The sequence below is a fragment of the Pleurodeles waltl genome, chromosome 11, assembly GCF_031143425.1.
Source record: "Pleurodeles waltl isolate 20211129_DDA chromosome 11, aPleWal1.hap1.20221129, whole genome shotgun sequence".
In the NCBI taxonomy this organism is placed as follows: Eukaryota; Metazoa; Chordata; class Amphibia; order Caudata; family Salamandridae; genus Pleurodeles; species Pleurodeles waltl.
Window position 1 is genome coordinate 860,228,852 of NC_090450.1, and position 24,130 is coordinate 860,252,981.

At 43.7% G+C, this 24,130-nt stretch overlaps 1 protein-coding gene across 1 annotated transcript in view; it reads right to left on the reverse strand.

The window, feature by feature from the left end:
- The window catches only part of MYO18B (myosin XVIIIB), a 1,377,385-nt gene that overhangs the window by 1,320,594 nt on the left and 32,661 nt on the right, over positions 1-24,130 (reverse strand). Inside the window, exons 5-7 of the mRNA XM_069214702.1 lie at positions 17,248-17,446; positions 12,715-12,857; positions 8,952-9,052 (exon numbers count right to left, since the gene is read on the reverse strand). Of these exons, the coding sequence (XP_069070803.1) occupies positions 8,952-9,052; positions 12,715-12,857; positions 17,248-17,446 (443 nt within the window). The remainder of the gene's footprint in view (positions 1-8,951; positions 9,053-12,714; positions 12,858-17,247; positions 17,447-24,130) is intronic.

A 24,130-nucleotide genomic window follows, 5' to 3' on the forward strand; every position in this document is an offset into this window, starting at 1 on the left:
AGTAATTGTGAAGTTGATGTACGGATTTCCCTTCGGCCCATAGGAGGGGACTTAACGCAGCTTTGGACATACCTAGACACTTTTACCAGGGCCTAGAAATTGAAAGAACCGGGAACTACCGGATAGGAGTAATTTGCTAGGATGACTGGTTTGATCTTTCTTAGTAAGTGGAATCTCTGTAAGCTGATTTAGATAGTTTAGCCACTAGGTCATGTAATGTTTATATTGGAGATGATGCTAAAGTAGAGTTGAGGTTTGCATTCTTCAAACTATCAGAGCAGAGCAGGCTTTACCTATTACTAAGAGTAAGAAGGTGTTAGACTTGGCATCCTTGGTGTGGTCTCCCCTAACTTTTTGTTTGTTTCCCAGGTTGTTGATGTGTGCTGGACACAATTTTTGCTGTTTTTGTTACTCTGGGTACTTTACCACTGCTATCCAGTGCTAAAGTGCAAGTGTTCCTATATAAAATGTATGTGTAATTGGCTTTCCAGGATTGGCATATTTGATTTATTAGTAAGTCCCTGGTACAGTGCACCAGAAGTGCCCAGAGCCTGTAAATCAAATGCTGCTATTGGGCCTTCAGCACTGGTTTTGCCGCCCACCTGATTAGCCCTGTAAACCTAGCTCAGACCTGCCACTGCAGTGTCTGTGTGTGCAGTTTTAAACTGCCAATTTGACTTGGCAAGGGTACCCACTTTCCAGACCTAAACCTTCCCTTTTCTTACATGTAAGGCACCCCTAAGGTAGGCCCTAGGTAGCCCCATAGGCTGGGTGAAGTGTATGATTAAGGTAGGACATATTCTAATGTGTTTTATATATCCTGACAGTGAAATACTACCAAATTTGGTTTTCACTGTGGAAGGCCTATCTTTCTCATAGGTTAACATGGGGGCTGTCTTTAAATATTATTAAAGTACAGATTCTCTTTGGGAGCAGATAGAAAGGTGAAGTTTAGGGTCTCCAAACTCACAATTTAAAAAAAACATCTTTTAGGAAAATTAGGCCCGTATTTATACTCCGTTTGCGCCGAATTAGCGTCGTTTTTTTCGACGCAAATTTGGCGCAAAACTAACGCCATATTTATACTTTGGCGTTAGACGCGTCTAGCGCCAAAGTATGGGCAAAGAGCGTAATTTTTTAGCGTGAACGCCTTCCTTGCGTTAATGAGATGCAAGGAAGGCGTTCCCGTCTAAAAAAATGACGGCGACGCAAATGCGTCGTATTTATACTCCCGGGCAAAAATCACGCCCGGGAGTTGGCGGGTCAAAAAACCCCGCATTTGCGCCACTATTTAACGCCTGGGTCAGGGTAGGCGTTAAGGGGCCTGTGGGCTCAAAATGAGCCCACAGGTGCCCTCCCCTGCCCCCAGGGACCCCCCCTGCCACCCCTGCCCACCCCAGGAGGACACCCAAGGATGGAGGGACCCACCCCAGGGACATTCAGGTAAGTTCACACAAGTATAATTTTTCATATTTTTCAATTTTTTTTGTGTGGCATAGGGGGGCCTTATTTGTGCCCCCCTACATGCCACTATGCCCAATGACCATGCCCAGGGGACATAAGTCCCCTGGGCATGGCCATTGGGCAAGGGGGCATGACTCCTGTCTTTACTAAGACAGGAGTCATTTAAATGGCGTCTGGGCGTCGAAAAAATGGCGCAAATCGGGTTAAGACGATTTTTTAGCGTCAACCCGACTTGCGCCATTTTAAGACGCCCTAGCGCCATTTTCCCCCTACGCCGGCGCTGCCTGGTCTACGTGGTTTTTTTCCACGTACACCAGGCAGCGCCGGTCTGCTTGCGCCGGCTAACGCCATTCCATAAATACGGCGCCCGCATGGCGCTTCGGAATGGCGTTAGACGGCGCTAAATTTTTTGACGCTAAACTGCGTTAGCGCAGTTTAGCGTCAAAAAGTATAAATATGGGCCTTAGTTTTTAGATTGCGCGTTTGAAAATGCCATTTTTAGAAAGTAGGCATTTTCTTGCTCAAACCATTCTGTGACTCTGCCTGATTGTGGATTTCCTGTCTGGATCAGTTTGACAGTTGAACTGTTTACACCTCTCGTTAGAGAGTGACACAAAGGGAGTTGGGGTGTAGTCTGCATATCCTGATGAGCCATCTGTGGTGGTATGGAGGGGAGGAGTGGTCACTCACACCTGAGAGGGATGTGCCTGCCCTCACTCAATGCAGTCGCCAACCCCCTGGCGTGTGTCTGGGGCCTGGCCTGGGCAAGGCAGGATCTTACAAACAAGAGAGACTTTCCTTTGAAGTTTCCCTACTTCAAAGGCAGAAAGGACTATAGGTAGTGGACCCAAAACCCCTGAAAATTAGATTACTTCTGGAATCAAGAGGAACCTCACCAAGGAGAAGAGCTAAGGAGAAGTGCTGCCCCTGCCTGTGACTGTGCTTTGTAGGGCTATCCTGCAGTTGCCGCTTCTGCCTGTGAAAGGGGACAAAGACTGGACTTTGTTGTGCATTGCTGCTTGAGAAGAATCTCCAAGGGCTTGAACTGAGCTTGCCTCCTGTTGTTGATGTCTCAGGGCAATCAAACACTTCCCCTGCCAGAACCTGGACTCCCTGCTGAGACTTCTGCCCTGCCAAGTGGTGCCCAACCCAGTTCTTGGGCCCTTGAAAGGTGAAGTTGGCAGGCAAGAAGTGAAAATGCACGCAGAGAACGCTGTGTGGGGAAATTTACAATGCACCTTCCACAATGCGCTGTTGGCTTCACGACTTGTCGCGTGGGCTCTCATTATCCTAAATGAGACTACTGGATTTCTAGGCAGCAGGATCGATAACGGTGTGGGGGACTGAGTCTGACCCACGTGTAAGGAACTCTGTCACCCTAAATCCGGCTTTTGCTCAGGCTAACTAGCAGTGCCTCATTTCTCCCACGGGGAAGAGATGATTGGGCAGCCGAGCGCATGACATCTTTGGAACTTCTCAGGGAAGTCGTGGTCACTCAGATCCAAACCAACTCTCTCATTTACAGTATGATCTCATATACAAATGACAAAGGCAGTATAAGTTTTATATAATGTTTTAATAAAACGACTGCATTTTAGATAATAAGGCGTGAGCCGCAATAACCAGAACCATACAACACAGTAGGATTGAAATAGTCACCAGGAGAGTAAAACATAAGAACAAAGCTATCATTGTGTCTAATAGTTTCTACTCTCCCTCTGCTTGTTCTATTTCGAGCACAGCATGTTAAGCTTCTAACTTGCCTTTCTGATTCACCGGGGAGACATCAGCCCTCATACCTGAGCAAAGGCCTGTGATCTTGATTCAGCATCTGCAATGAGGCAGTCAGCGTCTAGTTGTGGTTCCCTGGTCGGAATCTCCCTCTTCCGTGTATTGGGACAAGGAAGTGTTTTTATAACTAACATGTCAGCGTGATCACAAAATGTCCCTACGCAGAAATGCCAAATCTAAACTCCTACCACGTCTATCGGCAATGTACCAGACTGTATCCTTGACTGAAGCACAGAGTGAACAGGAATGTGTTATGGAGAACTCCAGTGCTGAAGTAGGCTAAACAGTGTGATATGAATATAAAACAAGACCGTAGAACTGGCTTTTTGAAAAATAACAGTACAAAGCCTGATAAAAAGTATTTAGAGCAAAGTGCACAGAGGCTCTAAGCTACAAGCAAATGAATAAAATATATCCAGGGCAAAGTGCACAAAGGCCTAAAGCCTGAAAGCTAACGCGCAAAGGATACGTAAAACTAACCACACTACAGACTGAAATCGATGCTCTACCTGCATCGTGGCTGGGAGATCGACACAACGCGACTGGAGAAACAATGTGCAACACCCGGTTACGGAGGCTGATAAGAACGCAAACCCCATGCAGCGTGGTTTTCAAACATCGTACGACCGGATTTTCCAAGACCTGAGTTGCCCCGTTCGGAAATCGAAGCATCGCTCTCTTGTGAAGGAGAAAAATGACACATTGCCAACCCGAACGGAGAAGGAAATAACTCACGGCCTCACTTGCGAGTAAGGAATCAACACATCCCTGACTTTTCTGATGCTCGCTCACCCATGCAGCTTTATACGTTACGCTAACCAGGTACTTTTTGTAACAACTGCATTATCACTGTCTTCTAAAGATTAAGGTGGTCATTATGAACATGGCGGAAACGTCCACCATGATCATGCTGGCGGTCAAAACACTGACCGCCAGCGACCCCGGATCCCCGCCGGCCAAATAATGAACATTTCTGTGGGCCGGCAGGTGGAAACATTGTTTCTACCCGCCGGCTCACAGAAAGACCTGGCTGGGACATTGAGGGCGGCTCCACATGGAGCCGCCGTCAATGCCTCTGTACGGCAGGTGCAGTTGCACCAGTCGTGCAGATCGGGCAGTGACCTGCGCAATTGGGCTCTGCACCAGGGCCCCTGCACTGCCCATGCATAATGCATGGGCAGTGCAGGGGCCCCCAGGGGAGCCCTGGGGCACCCCCTCCACCAGCCTTTTCCAGGCAGGATATCCCACCAGGAAAAGGCTGGCGGGAAATGAAACATTATCCGCAGGGTAGCGCCGCTACCCTGGCGGATGGTGTTTCAACTCACCACCAGGCTGCCTGACGGCGGGAGCCTGGCGACGGGTGAGGGCTGCCGCTGGCGGCCCTCACCATGTTCAAAATATGGGATTTTGGCCCGCCATGCTGTCTGGCGGCTTCAGCCGCCACTGCCGGCATGGCAGGCCAAACCGCCAAGTTCGTAATGAGGACCAAAGACCCTTATTCTTTTGAAAATTCATATCTTTGTGTATGTTGTTTTTTTTGTCATGTTGGTCTTGTTTTCTTTATATAAATATTGCCTATTTTTCTAAAGCTGTGTTGTATCATTTTGTAGTGGTTCACTCTATTACTGTGTGTGTTAGTACAAATACTTTACACATTGCTTCTGAAGTTAAGCCTGCCTGCTCGTGCCAAGCTACCAAGGGGGTGAGCGGGGGTTAACTGAGTGTGATTCTCCTTTACCCTGACTAGAGTGAGGGTCCTTGCTTGGACAGGGGGTAACCTGACTGCCAACAAAAGACACCATTTCTAAATAAGGAAACTGTACTTGAGTTTAATTTCAGGGAAAATGCGTCCGAGCATTTTTCCAAGACTTCCTTATATTTTCCAGGGGTTGTGAGGTAAGAATGCATATATACTTACCAGCTAAGTTTTCTAGGTCCATGCATGATGTGCTGTACCAGTCTTTTTCCCTCTGTATTCTGGGACTTGTAGTCCTGTTTTATAGTGGTAAAACAAGACTAGAAGTCTCAAAATTCAAAAAAGTAAAAAACCTGGACTGGAGCAGCACATCATGTAGGGACCTGGGAAACTCGATAGGGCTACACATATCACAAATGTATACAATTCCAAACCTGGAATACCTCCTCAAATAGACACGAATCTTGGAGTAGACACAGAGTCCATCTAGACGAATTATACAGTTGCTGTACTAAAAGAAACACGTCCATGCTATTGTCTGTGCTATGTAAAACCTTTTCCAAGGGAGAGGAGCAGTTTTAATGTGGCAGCATATGATCATAGATGCTGGCCTCGTATGCACCCAGCTGCAGTCTCAACTTTCACTTAGTCACAGACCAAGTGGGAGAAAAGGTTTGGTATTTCTGAATGCCATATCCTTAGTGAAATTATATATTATTTACAGGTTCTGACGCTAAGTGAACTCCCTGCTGCTTCAGTAGTGCAGCGACATTTCTTTTAAGTTCACATCAGACATGACATGCGTGTTGTCAGCTTCCTGGGAGGGTGACAAAGGGATAAATAATGCATTAGATGACAGGAGGCTGCAGAGAATACTGTAAATGATGAAAGTGCATTTAAGATTTGAGGAAATGTAACCAAAATGGTACGACGTGAGACAAGTAACTAACTTCTCATATTATTCAGAAGTCTTACCTAAATACCAGGTCTGACATAGACCTATCCAGGCATTGGGGCAGCGCAAAATGATGGAGCCCCCCCAGCAGAATGTGATGATGGGCCCCTGGGTCTCCCATATCTCACAGTTATCCGTTGGTCCTTGGTTGAAAGGTGGCCCCTGAACTGTAGGGAGCGCCCATCCACTGCAGGGACTGCAGGGGTCTGCGTTACACCCAATCATACAGGATATTGTGGTCCTCATTTATTAAAGATTTCTGGGTGCAACGCGATGCTGCCAATTGCATTAATTTACTTTTGCCTGCTAAAAGCCTGCACGTGCAGAGCTAAATTGCTTTGCACAGAAGAAGTTTGCGCAGTGTTTAATTAAGCAAAACCCCTGTCCCAAAGCAGTCCTCCAACATGTAAACTTGAAATCTAACCATGGATTTCCAAGGGTAAGTATACTGGTTATTTGGCCTTTGGTGCCATACAAGTCTGATTTCAGTCTCATTGAGATCAGTGGTACGTTCACTATAAAACAATACCGCATAAACACACAAAGGTATATCGAAGGGGCTACTAATGACGTGTCGCGCCTTATAAATCATAAATAAGAGTGGAAAGAGGATGGATGTCCACTGCTCGTGATTCGGGCAAATGACAATGCATCCATAAGACTATGTGGGTCTACCCATTAATTCAAACGTCTAGGAAAGTTTTACAAGCAAGTTTTCAGGAAACATTATTGGGGACTTGTAAACCTCCATAATTAATAAAAAATTAGAACATCAGAAAGACATTCCACAGTCATTGTCTCCTCCATCCAAATCCTTACTAACATCACCAAGATGCATTTTTACTCTCCAGGACTTCCTCTGCTCTTCGTACTTAAAAAAAATAAACAAAAAAGGCTGAGCTCCTTCTACCTCACAATTTGGATATAATGAAATTCTCTGTATTTAGTGCAATTCTTATTTTAGGAAGAGTAATTTCAATACTATCTAGAAATGCTGGGGTGGAGAGTTGTCCCAAGTCACTAAGCAGTATCCGTTTGAAGGTTCATTACATTAGGAGAGGTGCAGTCAAGAGAGGAGAGAATAAAAACATGAACTTTGGCAACAGGGTCGTGTTTTCGTAATGTCACAGCACAATTTATAAAAAAGTGCTGCCATAATATCCTAATGATTCCACATGGTGGCTGGTTTAATCTATCACCAGGTGGCACCAGTAGTGGCAATGCTGAGGAGGCTGCCTTCTCAAGGCTACAGCATGAACGAAAACTTAACTCTTGTGGGGGTAAGATTAGCAAGAAAAGAACCATAGGTAACTTTGGGACTTAAAGGTTCAGCACTCAGAACATTTTATTCCTGGGTCATGGGTACTCTTCTGTCACCCACTTGACAGAATACATATAGAGTCATTTATGTAAACATATGCACATACTGATTCTTAAACATTAACATTTACACTAGCAAAAACTCAAAGTTAACATGCCCACCTTTCCCACTTCTAATGGCGCAAGGGTCCAGGTTCCAGGATCCAGACGTGGTGCTGGAAACGTTGGAGCGGCTGTCATTTCCAAAGTTGGCCTAGCAACATTGTGCTGTGTCTCTGAGCCCAAATCTGAGGAGAGCTGCTCTGTGTGTTCCATATGCCAAGCACCAGCATGGAGCAAATGGCTAGATCAGCTAGGCGCAGGAAAGCGGAAGCAGGCACAATAGGAGGTAAGTAGCTAGAAAGGCTAGGGTTTTTATAATACAGCCTGAACTATGCAAGTAAAGTGCACTGTGAGGCAGAAGCCACCCAATCATAGCCGAGCGAAGGGTGAAGCAGGACACTCCTCCCCTGACTCCTCTGCTGTCACAAGATGGGGAGGGTTCAGCAGTCTTACAATCTTAACTGGTTCCATGCAAGCCTATGACAAAGTGTACAAAACACATGTGTCACAGGTAGGACCACAGCCTTTCACCCTGATTCAGAAGTGCTCCTTGGCACCACACCTGTATTGAGACTGATGTTTTCAGACAGTGCTCTGCATCAATTCTGTGAGGATCATGTAGGGCTGTCCAAGGCTAGGGTCTACCAGATCCCCATACTTCTGCTCTGAGCCAAATCAATGATAAAGAAGACTGGCGGGTGTCAATGACAGACAGCCCACTAATAATGGGTTGTCAGAAAGTGGAAGTCTCATAGAGAGGTGCTGCCACCATGGCACATAATTGAAATCACTCTGTTGCATTTTATCCTTGGATCATCATATACAGCTGTAGGTTCATGACAATGTGCAGATTTATAATCACACAGAAAGGAGAATGGGGATTTTCAAGATTGAGAGATGGCAGATTCCCAGTGGCCAAAGGCAACTGGACCTCTCACAATCATATTTTTCTTGATTGGACTCATCTTCATACACCTAAAACTCATTCTTTTATCAAATGCCAACAGACATGAGATAAAGTTGCTACACTTCTTCAGAGATCCTGGTAGGATTTTCGGCACGGTTGGATGTAACTCGCATATCTGTTGAAATTCACTCTAAAGCAGAGGATTTGCTTAGTGTTGGTCGAGGGTGACAATAAAAATGTAAGGAAACAAGATTATGCCCTGTGGAACTCCTGCAAGATGATCTGTCATGATCATTAAGGTAGGGGAGAGAGGCAATCTGCCTCCTTCATGTGAGGAAGAATCCATTCCCTCAAACACACTGCGTCCCACACTGTATGCAATGTTTGCATGCAATTGTGTACTTCAAGAACCTCCCTGCATTGTTATTTAGAAAGGTTATAGACACATTACCGTTTGTTTTAATTCCAAAATGTACCTTTTGCCTAGTTCATGTACGCTTCATAGTTAAAGCAATACATTTGTTGCAGGTCAACTTCATTATGTTCTGCAACAATCACGCCCCAAAGCACAATGGCATATGGATATTTCAAGCACATCTCGAATGGAGTCCTCCACCCGCAAACCCCAAGGAGAGCATTGCTGAAATGCACGGACAATCGTTTTAAAAGTATCCTGTTACTTTTAAAAATCAAAATCTGCCAAAGTGCAACTCTACCTGAGATCCATGTCCACGCCTGCTAGCATATAGGCAAACACGTGGAAGTTACTTTCCCCTTCTGGTTGTTGAGTAACGCGGAATCGTTCCAAGAGCATTGTCTGAAAAAGATACAATATAATTATATTCTGTAACTTTCCACTTTGCATTCTTTTTCAACAAATATAAGGTTGACACTACAAATCACGTTTTTAGCCAATACAGTTTATCGTGGGTGCATTGCAGCTGGTAGTAAATTATGGTCTGTGTCCACCTCCCTCATGAAATCACCAGACTCTATGTCAGGGACTTTCTTTTTTTAATTCCTGCTACTACACAAAAGTCCTCATCATGGAAAGCATGGTAGGATAACAGCCAATGGTACTTAGGCTCGTATTTATAATTTTCTAGCGCTGCGTTTGCGTCACTTTTTGACCCATAAACGGCGCAAACTTACAAAATACAATTGCATTTTGTAAATTTGCGCCGATTTTGCGTCAAAAATTGACACAAATGCGGCACTAAACAAGTATAAATATGGGCCTTAGTATTCACCACTGGTGGTAAATACAACCTATTGAGATGTCACTCCACAATGGAGCCTGCTCTGCGGGAATACTAATGGTTGTAAAATGACCACTGCCAGTAATTGTATTAAAACTGAAGTGGTTGTTATTTCTGGTCAATAAACAGTAATCCAGGTGTGTTTTGTTTTGCAAGGACTCGGTTCATTCCCATGAAACTAAAATATAATTTTTTGCTTTCTGGCATTTTCATTGCACAACATTATTTGAACTCCTTCAGGTACATGTTCAGGTACTGAAGGCTTGAGAATACGTGTACTGATGACAATAGCTACTTTAATCTATGATACTACCAAAGGTGGAATTGTCTTACCAACATCAATAATACGTGGTTGCAATAGAATCAGGCAGAAACTCCAATGGAATTATAATCTTCACATAGAAGTATTTCACCTCTAGAAGTAATGTTTACGTAATGTGGACCAGTATGTTGCAAATAATAACACTGAATGTGACTCTTTGACTTCAACAAATCGTAGCAGAGACATTTCATGTAGCTCTGTATACATCATATAACAGAGTTGGCTTTAGATTAGAAAATCAATAAACTCTACCTCTGCCTCCATCTATTACACTGTCTCTATTCCTCTCAGAAAGGTAGCTCACTCGTTTTTCCCCTCATCCTTCATTTTTCTCTCACACTTTCTCTTTTCCCACTGTAGTTTTTTCCTTAATAAAGGAAGGTCCAATGAGAGAGTTTCCAATTTAAAAAGCATTTGCAATGCAATGGGTCTCGCGTTTGCTCGAGTTAAAGCTATTAGTGTTGTAAACTCCTAACCGGACTGTTCTTGCCACATAAACTGAAAAGTAAAACAGTTTCACATATGCGAGCCGATGGCCGCCATGAGTGCAAAGCAGACACACAAAAGGGAACAGAAATTCGCTCGCAGTGAATTGTATCGGCAAAAGTGCAATTATCCATGTAACCAGCAAAAGTGCAATTATCCATATAAATGGCAAAAGTGCAAAAATCTATGTAACAGGGTCGATGTCATAGAAATCGCTTGCGTACTGCCTAGAGAGATCACGCTACCTGTGAAATAAAGAGAAAACGTAGTGCAGAAACCATACAGAAAACATTGAGCCTTGTATGTTTTCAGTAGTTGGCTGGTGCACTTGAGGAGGGCTAAACACAGGAAAAGACATTACGTATGCATGCCCTTCACTAACTAAATCAAGCTATTTTTAAAAGGCAAGCCCACGAACCAACCAAACCGATGGGCTTGACATGGGCGTGGTTAAAAGCCCACAGAGAGATTACACCCAGGACATAGAGCTTTGCGCTCAACCCTAAAAACGAATAAAGGGTCAGATGTACTAAGCTATTTTGTGGTTACAATGTCTTTGAACCCCAAATTTGCAGGCATTGTGACTTAAAATCCCAAGAGCTAGATCTGGAGCTTGTCGAATAGTAGTCCATCTATCAGGATGACAGAGGACATCACCTCTGCCACCCTGTTAGACTACTGTCTGGCAAACTTAGAACTCATTATACACCCAGCCGTGACCTCTACCTTGACAGGAAATGCCATCATGGAGGCTTCTGTCAAGGTACAAAAAGTTTGGTGGACAGCTGCCATCAGTTTTGATGGCTGTCCACCAAAAACGTACAGACTTTTTGCTCTACAAATACAAACGACTAAAGTGATAGTATGTTATTGTAATTGTTTTGTTTTTTCCTCTGTTAGAAAGCCAGTATTTGTTTTTTTATTCTGTCCCTTGCTGCCATGTTTTACGTGGAAAGAAACTTTAAGTACAGAAAAAATGACAACATGCTGTCCACCCTAAGTAGGATGGGCAAAGTAAGTGACTTTTCTCTGATAGCCCTACTCCGTCAGAGAAAACCTTTCATTGACACAGCGAACAGGGATCCCTCAACAAAAAAGTGATGGTCATCCTGACCCTGAAAGGGCAGATGGACCATTATTTTGGAAAGCAAGATGGTGTATCCTGCCTTCCAACTCTAAACCACCCTCAAGGTTGCCATATATAAAAGGTACACAGCAAGTCACAGAAGTCTTTGTGACTCACTATGCACCTATTACAACTCATTATGAAATAATAGGAATGAGGGGTGTGAAATGAGCATCTTCCTTTACTAGTGATTGCTATTTGATTTATCAGTGGTTTGTGATGGCAACTGCAGCCATAAACCGTTGATTGCATGCCAACACTTGAAAGGGGGTAGTATTCATTCACTTAGAGGAACCTGTTTTTGAGGGACAGTTTTCACTTTGTGAATAAAGGCTGTGAGCATTTTGGCATGCGCAGTTGAGGGAACACATGCTTTCTGCATCCTGTCTCTTCAGGGACAGGGACTACAATAAAGATAATTTACAAATTCAAATGCAATAATGAAGGTTTGCTTTCTCCTATAGGTCTCCATTACTCCATTCGCAACCCGTTTAATACTATTTACTTAGGGAATCCTGCCTCATTACTATGTATGAGTTAGGATTTTTACAAATCCTACCAAAAGTAACTTTTTTGCTGTAACATATTACTACCTGCATTGCAAACTAAGTGCAAAGCAGTTGCTCTGCAAAAAAACACAGTTGCTTGTGACCTGACGCTCAGTTCATTGGGCTCAAATATCCTGCTGACAGTTTTATCCTTAGTACTTAGTGATGATTGGGGATCCCCTCAGACTCCATTGACTCCACTGCTCAGTGAAGATCAGTAGAGTCCAAGGGGGTGACCTAATCACCAAGTAGTAAGAATGGAACTGACAGTAGAAACTTTCAGCCCAATAAACTAAGCCTTAAGTCACCAGTACTTGGGTGTAATGAATTAAATCAAATGTAACTCATATGAAATGCTCATGAAATGTATACCAAAATTATAAGTGAGCCATAGTATACAAAAAAAAACTACTTTGACAAGGAATGATGGGTGCCAACATTAACTACCTATTATCACCAAACGCTGGAGTCATAATAGTAGTAATTGCAAAAACCAGCACCTGTTTCTGCTTCGAGGGAAGCAAGCCCCACAATACCCAGCTATTGATCTTTGTGACAACACAAAAGAACTAAAGAACTACGAATCATGATACACTCCTCTAGCAATGCTATTAAAATAAGGCAATGAGTCTGACAGCTGCGTGAATCGTTCAGTCGTCTGACTATATATTTACATGAAGATATATGAAGATTACCATTGTGGCACCTGGAGGCAGTCATTTTAAACTGAATCAATACCTGGAGATGGGCAGCTGTTACTCGGCCAACAGAATTGAAATCTAGCGATGTGACCATAGAGAATCGCGTAGAGTTGCTGCCTTGACTCGTTGATACAGTGCCAAATGCTTTCAAAACAGTAAACATTGCTTGGATTTTTTCCACTAAAAAAAAATAGAAAAAAATCAAAATCATGTTCAGACTTAAGCTAGTTTTATTTTGATCATCAAAAGTCAAAGTACACATTTATTTAGCAAAGGGCTTATTTTCACAAATTTCAGTCAAATATCACAGAAATAGAAGACATGCAGTGCTTGTACTAAAAGAAAATTGATGTCTCCAATTTCACTGCATTCCAAACCATGGGCTTTATTTAGAGTTTGATGGAGAAGATAGTCTGTCAAAATGTGACAGATATCCCGTCTGTAGTATTGCAAGTGCCATAGGCTATGTAATGCATTTGTTATATGGCAGATGTACATCTGTCACATTTGTGATGGGTATCCCTTCCTCCAAACACTAAATAAGGCCCTACATGTTGTATGGTACCATTCAAATCAATGCAAGGCAAACACGAGAATAACAGTTTGTAACATACTGTATGCTGGACAAGGATTAGCCTTTGTATTGGCTAGAGGTGCCCAGCGGGGTCCGACATAAATTATAAGTGGTGGGGTGGGTGCAGAGGGCATAGGGGATGAAGGGGGGAACGCGAGGAGATAGCGCAGGGGAAAGGAGTTAATAATTTAAAAAAACACCTACCTGGTGCTGCAGGCGCATTACGCTCCTCTGCTTCCTGGTCCTAGCAGTCCCTGGACAGCATGAAAGACTCCCTGTGCAATTCCCACACTGCTCTCATGCTATTACCTAGCATGAAAGCAGAGCGGGGTTTGGCCTGAGCGGGCGGGCTTGTCGCTCGCTTAGGCACAGGGAGTCTGTGCTGTTTCTCCAACCCGGCTGTCAATTACAGCTGGGTTGGAGAAACCTAACCGGGCATGTCTGTTTGGCCAGCATAGAATGGCTGGCCAAACAGATATGTGCTGTTAAGGGCACACTCCACTCCCCCACCTCCCTATGCCCTCCCATGGCCCAGCCCTGCCCCTCCCTGCCGTTGCTGGCTCAGCCAGCAGCAGAAAAATAAAACAATATGAAATATCGTTTTATTTTTCTGCTGCTGGCTGTGAGCCAGTGGGCGACACTCCTCCACCATTGTAGAGGATTCACCACTGGAGGTGTCCATAGTAGGTCCAGGATGGAAGCATGTGTGTCAGACATTCAGAAGAGCCTAGGCTCTAAGTTTCATTTGGGTTCATAACATGTATATTTAACTTAGGCAAATGTCCTGAAAATCTAGCAGTGATGTATCCCACCTGGACCTTTAAGGCTCAACCCTGAACTAGGTGACATGAAAATATGTGGTCTAAAGCCACAAACTACTAGTACAAAGGAATAGACCCTTGTCAGCTAAAGTGTCTCAGCATGCGATGTGAGGGATAGTGGTGGTGATAGGGTTTTCAGAATGCCTTACAGCACCGTAGGACTAATTGCAGCCTGTGGGTTCATGATTGGGGGTTAATCTATTTGAGAGCTACGGAAAATGCTGCTTAGGTCGGCACATTCACTTGGTCTGCTGAGAAAAACTACTTGTGCCATCATAATTCCCTGTGCCAACACAAACTTTTGGTGCCAAAGCTGATCACTAGGTAGACCCTCAAGAGGAACTGTGAAGTGGGGCAGTTCCACATTCAACAAGACTCAGGGGCAGATTTATAAAAAGTGATGCTGCACCTTGCGCCCTTTAGCACCCCCATACGCTACCATGTGTGTGCCACATTTAATATACAAAGTATTTTGGTGATAGTTAGGGAACTAGCATCAGAATTTTTGACACTATCTCGGAGCTTTGCAGGATTAGCCTAAAAAAAGTTATGCTAATCCTGAAAAGCCCACTGAGGCCAATTGTAATCAATGGTGTGCCTCCTTTTAACACATGCTCTGAGCAGGCGTTAAAAGTGCCGAAAAAAATGACGCAAAGAACTCCCTTCGATTTCTTTGTGCCATTTATTCTGCCACCTTAATGGTGGAACACCCCCTTTGCATACATTATGGCTTGAGCAGGGGTAATGTAGCGCAATTGGTTACAAAGTGGCGCAATGCATGCGTTGTACCACTTTGTAAATTTGGTGCAGCAATTTTGGCCTCGTTGGGCCACATTAGCGTAAAAAAAATGATGCTAATATGGCGCAAGGAGGAGCTAGGGGCTCCTAAATCTGCCCCTCAGTGAGTTGAAGGCTGACTGCTTACATCTGAGTGTGACGTGCAAGAGGGAAATCTGAATCATGGCAGAGCTCACTCAGCTCTTCATTTATCTTAGGTCAATATTTCGGTAATAATAAGACCTGCTACTGACAGAACCATGAAAACGGTAAAACTGTTAAAAAGTGATCTCTCAAAAGAAAATTATTGTTTTTACAAACAAATGCACAAGATGGTAGCCAGCAGCCACTGATAGCACGTGTGCGGGAGGGAGCGGGTAGTTCCATGAATAAGAATAATACTGATGCAAGAGATAGAAATTATAAATTTTGCTGCACTTGATGAATGTATGGGCAGCTGCCATGTCGGACATGGACTTGGTGTAAAATGTTTACGAATATGTCGAGCTTATCAATTTAGCACCAATAGCGTAAGCCTGTTGACCTAACATATGAAATCCTAATAACTCATACAATGCTTGTTTTTCCTACTTCGTCATGAATGCCAGAGCTGGTCAATGCATGTTTATGTTCTAGGTCGTGAAAAACGTTTGTTTTGCAATTATGTCTGGCATCTTTGAAATTCCCTGTGCTTAATAGCCAGCCCTCAATCTGTTATCCTACTTTCTGATAATCTCAAGTAAAACCTACCAAATTGGTGATCGACATATCTTGATATTTCTTATTTAGAGAGCCCTTGACTCGCCAGTTATTACTGCCTGAAGACATCTGATGGCTCCCACTGTTCCATAATTACCAGAAATCAATGTCACATATATTTCCAGAGATGAGTTCCAGAATATGACAGAGTAGGAAGACAACTATAAATTGACAGTGTTGTCGCCTTACCAAATGTGCATTTCTTCTGTTAGGAGTCACAGAAGTGCTGTGTTTACAACAGCAGAGTCTCTGATAGCTCTTCAAGTGTGAGCCTCTGACCTAGTGGCTCGTCTGTCAAGGGCCTACCAGGACATGTCACAATATTAATGGTGGGAGTCCGTCATTCATTCACCTTACCCATATTCACTCTGCTATGCATGGTGTACTGGGTAGCGAAAGTGTATAATGGCCCCCATGCACAGCAGGAAAATTCTTGAATGCTGGGGGCATTTATTTTTTGTTGTGAGAACACAAACTTCTGCTTTTTAGTTTATTTTCTCAATACGAAGACTTTGACAGGCAGGCTCTTTAAAAACGGCACCTACTTTTCAGACTATGAGACCTGGCAAAGGCACCGTAGAAGCAGCACCTCCGTTCACAGTACAGAGGTCACAAATAGGTAGATGAGGATCCCTAAATAGGTCAAGGTCCAAGAGGTCATGGCCTCCATCCTCCAGGGGAAAGGTCAACAGGTCTAAATGGCCCCCATTTCTATTCATTAAACAAACAACTATTTGCTGCAAATCTATGGGCACCAGTGCAGAAAAGGTAAGATTTCATGTCATAAATGTGCTTTATTTGGTAGAATTTTGGTGGGTGGATTGAAGTATGCATGATGGTGTCATAATAACAGTCTTCAGACCAAAACAGTCAGTAGATGTATGAGAAATGTAAACAGCAATTGTCAACTAAAACCAGGGGCCGCTCCTCTGCAATGGCGGAGGAACGACGCCCACCTGGCCAAGAGCCAGGAGATGAAAAATGAAACAATAGTTCCACAATCGTTTCATTTTTCATCTGCTGACTCAGCCACCAGTACAGCGAGGGGCGGTGCCATGGGAGGGAACGAAGTATAAAGTGCACCTCCGTGCGCATATGTGTTTGGCCGGCTGTCTCAGGCCCACCAAACACACATGCACACTTAGGTTCTCCGGCCCGGATGAGTTTAACATCCGGGCTGGAGAAACTGCACAGACCCCAGGGCTGTGTCTGAGCTGCAGTCACTGCCGCTCAGACCAATCCTGACACTTCTTTTATGCTAACTTTAGCATGAACGTAGCGCCAGGGTTGCTGGGGAGCCTGTGCTGGTGTCGCAGTGAATGCTGGGACACAACAAGAAGAGGAGCGAGGAGAGAGGTTTCAGAGGTCAGCAGAAGGTAAGTGTCTTTTATTTTGTATTTTTATGTTGGTTTTTTTCTGTCCCCTACACCTCACGTGCCACCCGCAGCAACCCCAACCCCGTCCCTGCTCCCCCATTGAGTGGCAAAACACTTCCCCTTATACCAGGTTGCAAATAAGTCCTCTGCAGCAGAACTGAGTCCCAGACGAGCGGATAAATAAAGCAAGCCTCTGTGCACAATGACATTCAGATTTCAACACAGTCAGACAATACACGCTTCGCCGCTCTTCTGTTCTGCACCTGTGACCCTGGCGTCCACGCTGCCCGCCGCGCCCACCAGGTATTCCAGCGCATTCTGGCAGCACGTTGTTTTCCCAGCGCCGCTTCTCCCCAGGGGGACGATGGTCTGATCTTGTCTCTGCATGAGCATGTTCCAGTAGGCCTTCTGTGCCACGGCGCAGATGTGAGGTGGCATGCTGTCTTTCTTCCCTTTAAACACCTACAGAGAGGCCCATAGAGTTAATGTCACTTCCATAGAACTGCGCAACATCCTGAAAGAAAGGTACTCACGAGGCATACTGAACAACAGAGGCCTTTCTGTACGCACATTGCAGCTAGTGTACTCTTGAACAATGGGCCTTTCTCCTCTGCTCATAAGGAACACAGTTGCTCATCTTTTTCAGGTTTACACACGCTTTTCAAAACATATTATGCCAGGCATGCATAGTGAACTTCTGATTCACAACGTGTAAAAGTCGTAAAAATGCATGCAATTCATGTTTTTATAGTATATGCACCAGAGAGTATCGCAATAGAAGTGTAAGCAAAGGGACTAAAACAATCTCACACAAATAAGGTGAACGTTTATAGAGTTTCTGGTTTAGAGGATGGAAAACATTTGAATTAATTTCTCACACTTTTTACATCTTCAACAAAATTCAGGGATGGGTTTGGCAATGTATATGAACAATTCACAGACTGGGGTCGAAATGTAAGACATACCGAGGGAATACTTTCAAAAAGAAAAATACACTATAGGAATAAAAGGTATATCCCACTAACCACTTTGCCTTAGGTCACTCTTTGTAAACTGTGTTTAGACTATCCACATCTAAGCACCGTTTCAAGTCTGGCCTAGCGGTATCACCAGAGCGGATACCGCTCCGCCAGATTATGAATTTCCCAGTGTCTCTAGTCCTAGAATTATTGGGGACACCGACTCGGACCTGATAATTCCAGGCCTAGAGACAGCTGGTCCTACTCTCTAGTGGTGTTTTGGGGCTGCAAAAAGCTGCTGCTCCTGGCCCACTACCCAGCAGCATAGTGGAGCTTATCCTCAAATAGAACTTCTAGAAGTGAGGCTAGCAGGTAGTCAGGAACATGCCCGCTTATTTCTGATAAGGAGCCTCAAACTGTATCCCCACTTATTGCCAGTGGATTTCTAATAGTGGCTAGAGGATTTGGAATCAGAAACCCCGGATCAAATATCAGAACCACGAGGTGAAAGTAGTCAGACATTGATTTGTCCTGCAAAGGAAAGGCAAATGTCTAGTTCCCAAAGGCTCTATGAACCATGCTTTCCAGATAAGCTCAAAGTAATTTCTGACCCTGGAAGGGAATGTGTAGAAGCAGTCCCCTTTTAATTACTTTTGTTTGCTATTCTCTGGCTCAGATACTATGCTGAGTAGCCACTGTGGAACCCCTAGTGAAGGCTGCAGCATGGATGGAATGAAAAGCCACATCATCTAAAACAATCTTTTTATTGTTTCATCATGGACAGCAACTCTAAACGTTCCACTTCATATCATTTCAAATAAGGATTAAAAGTCCCATTTAGCACGCAAACCACTTAAACACCAAGTATAAGTGTCAAATTGTCCACCATAATCATGTTTCAAAGTGGAAGGTACCTTACAAGCCACTACGTCCTTAGGAGTCATGTACTTTGAAGTCATAAAAATGCATCCAGCCAGACTGGGCAGACAAATATCGACGCATCATTCATTAGCCAACTCAATATACTTCCCGCCCACAGGAAACGTCTTAGTGAAGAATGCAGGCAGGTCATACAAAACTATTAGCATTATCACCCTGTTCCATCAAGATCAGGGGTAAACCAACATTGTAATGGATGTGAGACAAACCCTCTTTGGACATAAAGCAAGACTGGACCCCTTAGTTAATTCCTTACTCCACTTCGGATTCAGAGAAAGTTGGGCAACCACCGTTTCTCCTATATGTAACTTCAGCAGCTCTGCCTCTGATATGGAAGTCTGCAGTTTCTTCTGAAAACGTATCATCTCCCATAATGGGCCTCTGAGGGAGACCTGTATCAGCAGCTCTTTGTCAATAGCAACCTGGAGGGTGAAGGAGGCCTACTATGTCTTCCCCTCGGGCCCCCCACTGACTTAAGAAGCACTTCCTAAGATGTCATAAGTGGCCAATCCAAGGTAGGAACAAAGGGCCGCATTTAAGAAAAGTGGCCTTGCATCCGATGCAACACCACTTTTATTTGCACCCTCCTTTGCCCCCCTAATGCCACCATGAAAGATACGGTGCACCATGGTGGTAGTTATAACAATAGCGTCAAAATTTTGGAAGCTATTGTCGCACTTTGTTACACTAGCGTCAAAAATTTTGACATAGTGTAGCAAAGTGCAAGGAGGCCCATTGATTTGAATGGGTGAATCATTTTAACATCTGCTCTGTGCAGGTGTTAAAAATGAGAGAAACAATGGCGCAGTGAAATATTTTAAATTTCAGTGCACCATTTCTTGGGGCCTCCTAACGGGGGAACGTCCCCCTTGCATACATTATGCCTAGCGCAGGCATAATGTGGCGCAAGGGGTTACAAAGTGGCAAATGCGTGCATTGTGCCACTTTGTAAATATGGCACGGGGAAATGCCACCTTAGCACCACCTTAACGTCAAATAAATTATGCTAAGGCAGCACCAAAGTGGCACAAGGGGCTCTTAAATCTGCCCCAAAAAGTCACAAAGACAGAAAGGAATTCACTTGAATTACAATAAATACACTGGTCAAGACACAGTAGAGTCTAGGCGCACCACCTATTTTCATTCTGATCTCTACCTGGCAGGGACATCATTGCTCTACTCCTATTTGACACAGCCTTGGAGGAGAAACTTTACTCCAGAAAACAGGAAACAAGTCAGGAAACAGCAGAAAGTCATGAAGCAGAAAAACCACAGGGAGAAATAATGCTGCATTACCAAACAAATAAATCTTGTGAACAGTCTGTCCATTGACAGACAAAAAACAGAGTCATTCCCCTTCTCATATGATATGGTAGGTGAAAAGGGTGGCCCATGCCTGGAAGGACTGGACTGATTTCCAGATGGCTGGGTCCAAACTGGGGTGACATGGTGAGCAAAAGAATTGATGGAATAAACTCAGATCTGTGACTGGGGATGAATGTTTGATTGGTTCTGCATTCCATCCATCATTTGCGTTTGTTGGCTTTTGTTGCCCTAAGTACACTGGGTATGCCCAGACGTGGGTGCCGGGCTAACTATGCCACTGGATTCAAGCTAGCGTGGCTGATGAAGGGTGATACCCTGAAGCCGGTCCTAGGATTCTTGGATTTGGTACCGGGAGGACCTGGCCTGGCAGTTCGAACTAGACTATTCCCAGGGAGAACCGGGTCAAAACTGATTTGCATATGGCTGGGTCCAAACTGGGGTGGCATGCTGAACAAAATAATTGATGGATTAAACCCAGATCTGTGATTGGGGTGAATGTTTGATTGGTTCTGCCTTCCATCCATTATTTGTATTTGATTGCTCATGCCAGGAAGGACAGCAAACACATGAAGAATAAAACATCTTGGAAAGAAACCGATGGTTTCAGGAGTTTGTCTATGTGGTAGAACAAAAAACTAAATTGAATAATGATTTAGTAATTAGCCAAACATGGGTAAAAGTTTGAACATATTTAGGCTACGCATGTCATTATTTAGAAGTGTTTTTTGTGAAATGGGTACAGGGTGAACTGTCAGGAATTGGCGTATTCATTTGAGAAGGGGGTATTCCTACATAATAAACTTGTAAAGTGGAGTCTTTTCAGCAAGAGGTAGCAAGCAATTCCTCTGAAAACCCTGTGCCAAGTTCAGACAGTTCCAAAAATATTAAAGTTACAAACAGGATGCAAAGAAATTCCCAAATCAATTTGGAAACATTTAGAAAGTTTTAGAAAAGCAAGTAAACACAAAAATGGAAAAGTTGGATAATGGGGCCCACAGACATAGATTTCTTAAGTTTTAAGGCAAAAGCGCCAAGAAAACAGAAACTGACAAATAAAAGTCAGGGTTCACAGTCAACAACAACCTAAGGTAGGTTCAGGTAAGTGTAGAAAGTCACACTGGTCAAAACCTTTACCAAAGATCTTTGTTTCTGGCTTCTGAAATTCTTCAGCAGGGCAAGGCCATTTCACCACTAACATAACTTTACCAACTTGCCCCAGGCCAAGGTTTTACCTTCAGACTTGCTCAAGTGGGGAAAGGCTGGATGCTGCAGCTGGCAGGACTCCACTAAGCAAAAAAAAACAAATTGTAAGGCACCACTAAAGTCATTGCAGGAAAAAGGACCAATAGGGATGAACCTGGAAGTCTTGCCCGCTGAAGGCGCACACTGCCCGAGTTAACCTTAGCATCTTGACCCTGTCCTTCAAATCTTTCCATAAATACCCAACTTACTGTAAGGAGTAATGTCAGCAGTGCTTAACTTGCAAAAAGGTAAGTGCCAGGGCACTTCTCATGAGGCCAATGCATCTTGCACCATCCACTGACCCTGCCAGCGCAGCCATTGTCAGTACCAACACAAATGTAACAATTAGACTACTCCAGGCTACACAAAGTATTTTGAAAGGTATTGACATCTGGTACTATTAATTTTTAATATAATTTGAATAAATAAACACTGTTGTTGTGCTCACTTAACAATTAAACAAATTAGGCACTGGTCAGTAGGCATGGATTACCACTTATGGCATATTGTCCATGGTGGCAGAACAACCCAAACCCACTTAAGAAAAGGCTGATGGTTGCAGTGTCTCAGAGCGTTCCATGTGGGGAAGACACATCGTCTGAGAACACCCTAACAACAAACTAAGGGGCATTTTTACAAGCCCCTAGCACCACTTTTAACGAAGCTCTGGTGGCGCTGTGCACTGCGCCATATTTACAAGGCTGTGCTAAACCACGTTTTGTGGCTTAACGCTGCCTTGTAAATATGGGCCTATTTTCTACGCAGAGGGGTGTGCAATGGGTGTTGCTGTGGTCATTCCACTGTGACACCCATTTCTTTTGACGCTGCCCAAGCTTTACAAGGAATCGTAAATCTGAAACAGCGCCAAAAACTAACACCACCCCAGGGGTGGCATTAGTATGGCGCAATGAGGAGAAATACTTTCATTTCCCTTCGTTTTTGCTTTTTCTATGTGTGCTGCATTTTGCAGCACACATAGAAAGAGCAAAAGGCCATTAACGATTGTTTATGTGCAGGAAGCTGTCCCTTCCTGCACATAAACAATGATTCAATAATGATGATTTGCTTCTTCTATGTGCTGCACTCTGCAGAATACATAGAAGTGCCGAATCACCATTGTGGATTGTTTATGTGCAGGAAGATACACCTTCCTGCACACAAACAATCATTCCCTTCAACGCAGACACCCTTTCACTGTGGTGCAAGGATGTCCTGCGTTGGCAGCCAAATTTAGCGCCAGCGCTAGGAGAAAAACAAGGATGTGCCGTATTTTTGCAAATACAACGCATCCCTGCATTTCAGAACTGACGCAGTGCAACACTTCCAATTTTGGCGCAGCGCCGTGCTGCGCCAGTTCCATGTAAATATGACCCCAAATTTCACAGCAGATCTGTGAGGATGTTTGGAGATGGCTGCGGTCATCTTAGTTAACTGGGTATGACGTTTAAGAAACGATTGGATTTAAACCCGGGGTTTGATTCTATGATGGAGCAGGAAGGATTTCTATGTCAAGATAATGGTTACACTTGCGAGCAAGAAGTGGTCCCCGGAACCAGTGATTGCTCATCCAATGATGGCTGCCTATATTCACAACATGAAACTGACCCTTAGGAACAGTTAATCATTTACAAAATATTGTAAACCCCTTTAGGGAGTCAATATCTAATGTATGGATTGTGACTGCAATTACTTTCACAAATCACTGATGCTCCATCTTCCAAATCGCAATGAGCCACAAGCACACTATACGTGTAAGAACATTTCCGACTTTTAAAGTACAGTACAGCCCCAAAGCCCGTAAATCTGCAAATCATAGGTTTTGTGTCTGCATTTGTAATTTATTTCTATCTCAATTGTATTTAGCGGCTTAAAAGCGATGCCAGTTGTTTTATCTCACAACTTCGGTCATTTGGTGCCACCCAGTGGATGCCATGAAAATAAAAAAAATGATGAAAATATCTGTTTTGTTATGTCAGCTTAGATAGCTTTAGTTTTGAAAAAACAAAATCCATATAGGAATTTATTTCAATTTTTTTTAGAAAGGTAAATAAATGAAAGCAAAAACATTTGCCAGGAAATGTTTTCCGCAACAAAAATATTGTTCAATAGTAATTTCTTTACTTACAGAGCAGATAACGGAGTTATGAGGGCAGAGGCTAGCAGACAAAATCCAACCCGGAGGTAATTTTCGCCTTCCTTCGGCATTTTACAGTCTCTCCGCCTCTTTTAAGAGAAACCCTCTAAACTAGGGCCGCTCATTATTGTTGGAACCAAGAACTGACTTACTACTTCCTATCTGATCTATCCTCCTTGGACCAGTCTTCAATACCAGTAAATTGCTGAGCGTGCTCTACGTGTAGCAAGGATTTCATGCATGATCGCATCCGCTGGAGGTGTCGACAGACTTGATGGAGTTCACATTACTACAGCGAGTTTAAACTCCGTAACTGGAATGTTTGTCCTAATAAAAGGATTTTCAAATGTTCTCTGGGTCTAAGGTTGTTAGATTTTAGTTTGTTAATTGGGACTCTTAAGTATCTATCTCTGTGATGCCTTAAGTTAAAATCTTGGCTGGAGCATCTGCGCTATTTAGATAACCTTAGTGCTCTCAGGGACATATTTACAAGCCCGTAGTGCCACCTTGCACCCCACTAGCATAATTAATTTTTACGCTAAGGCG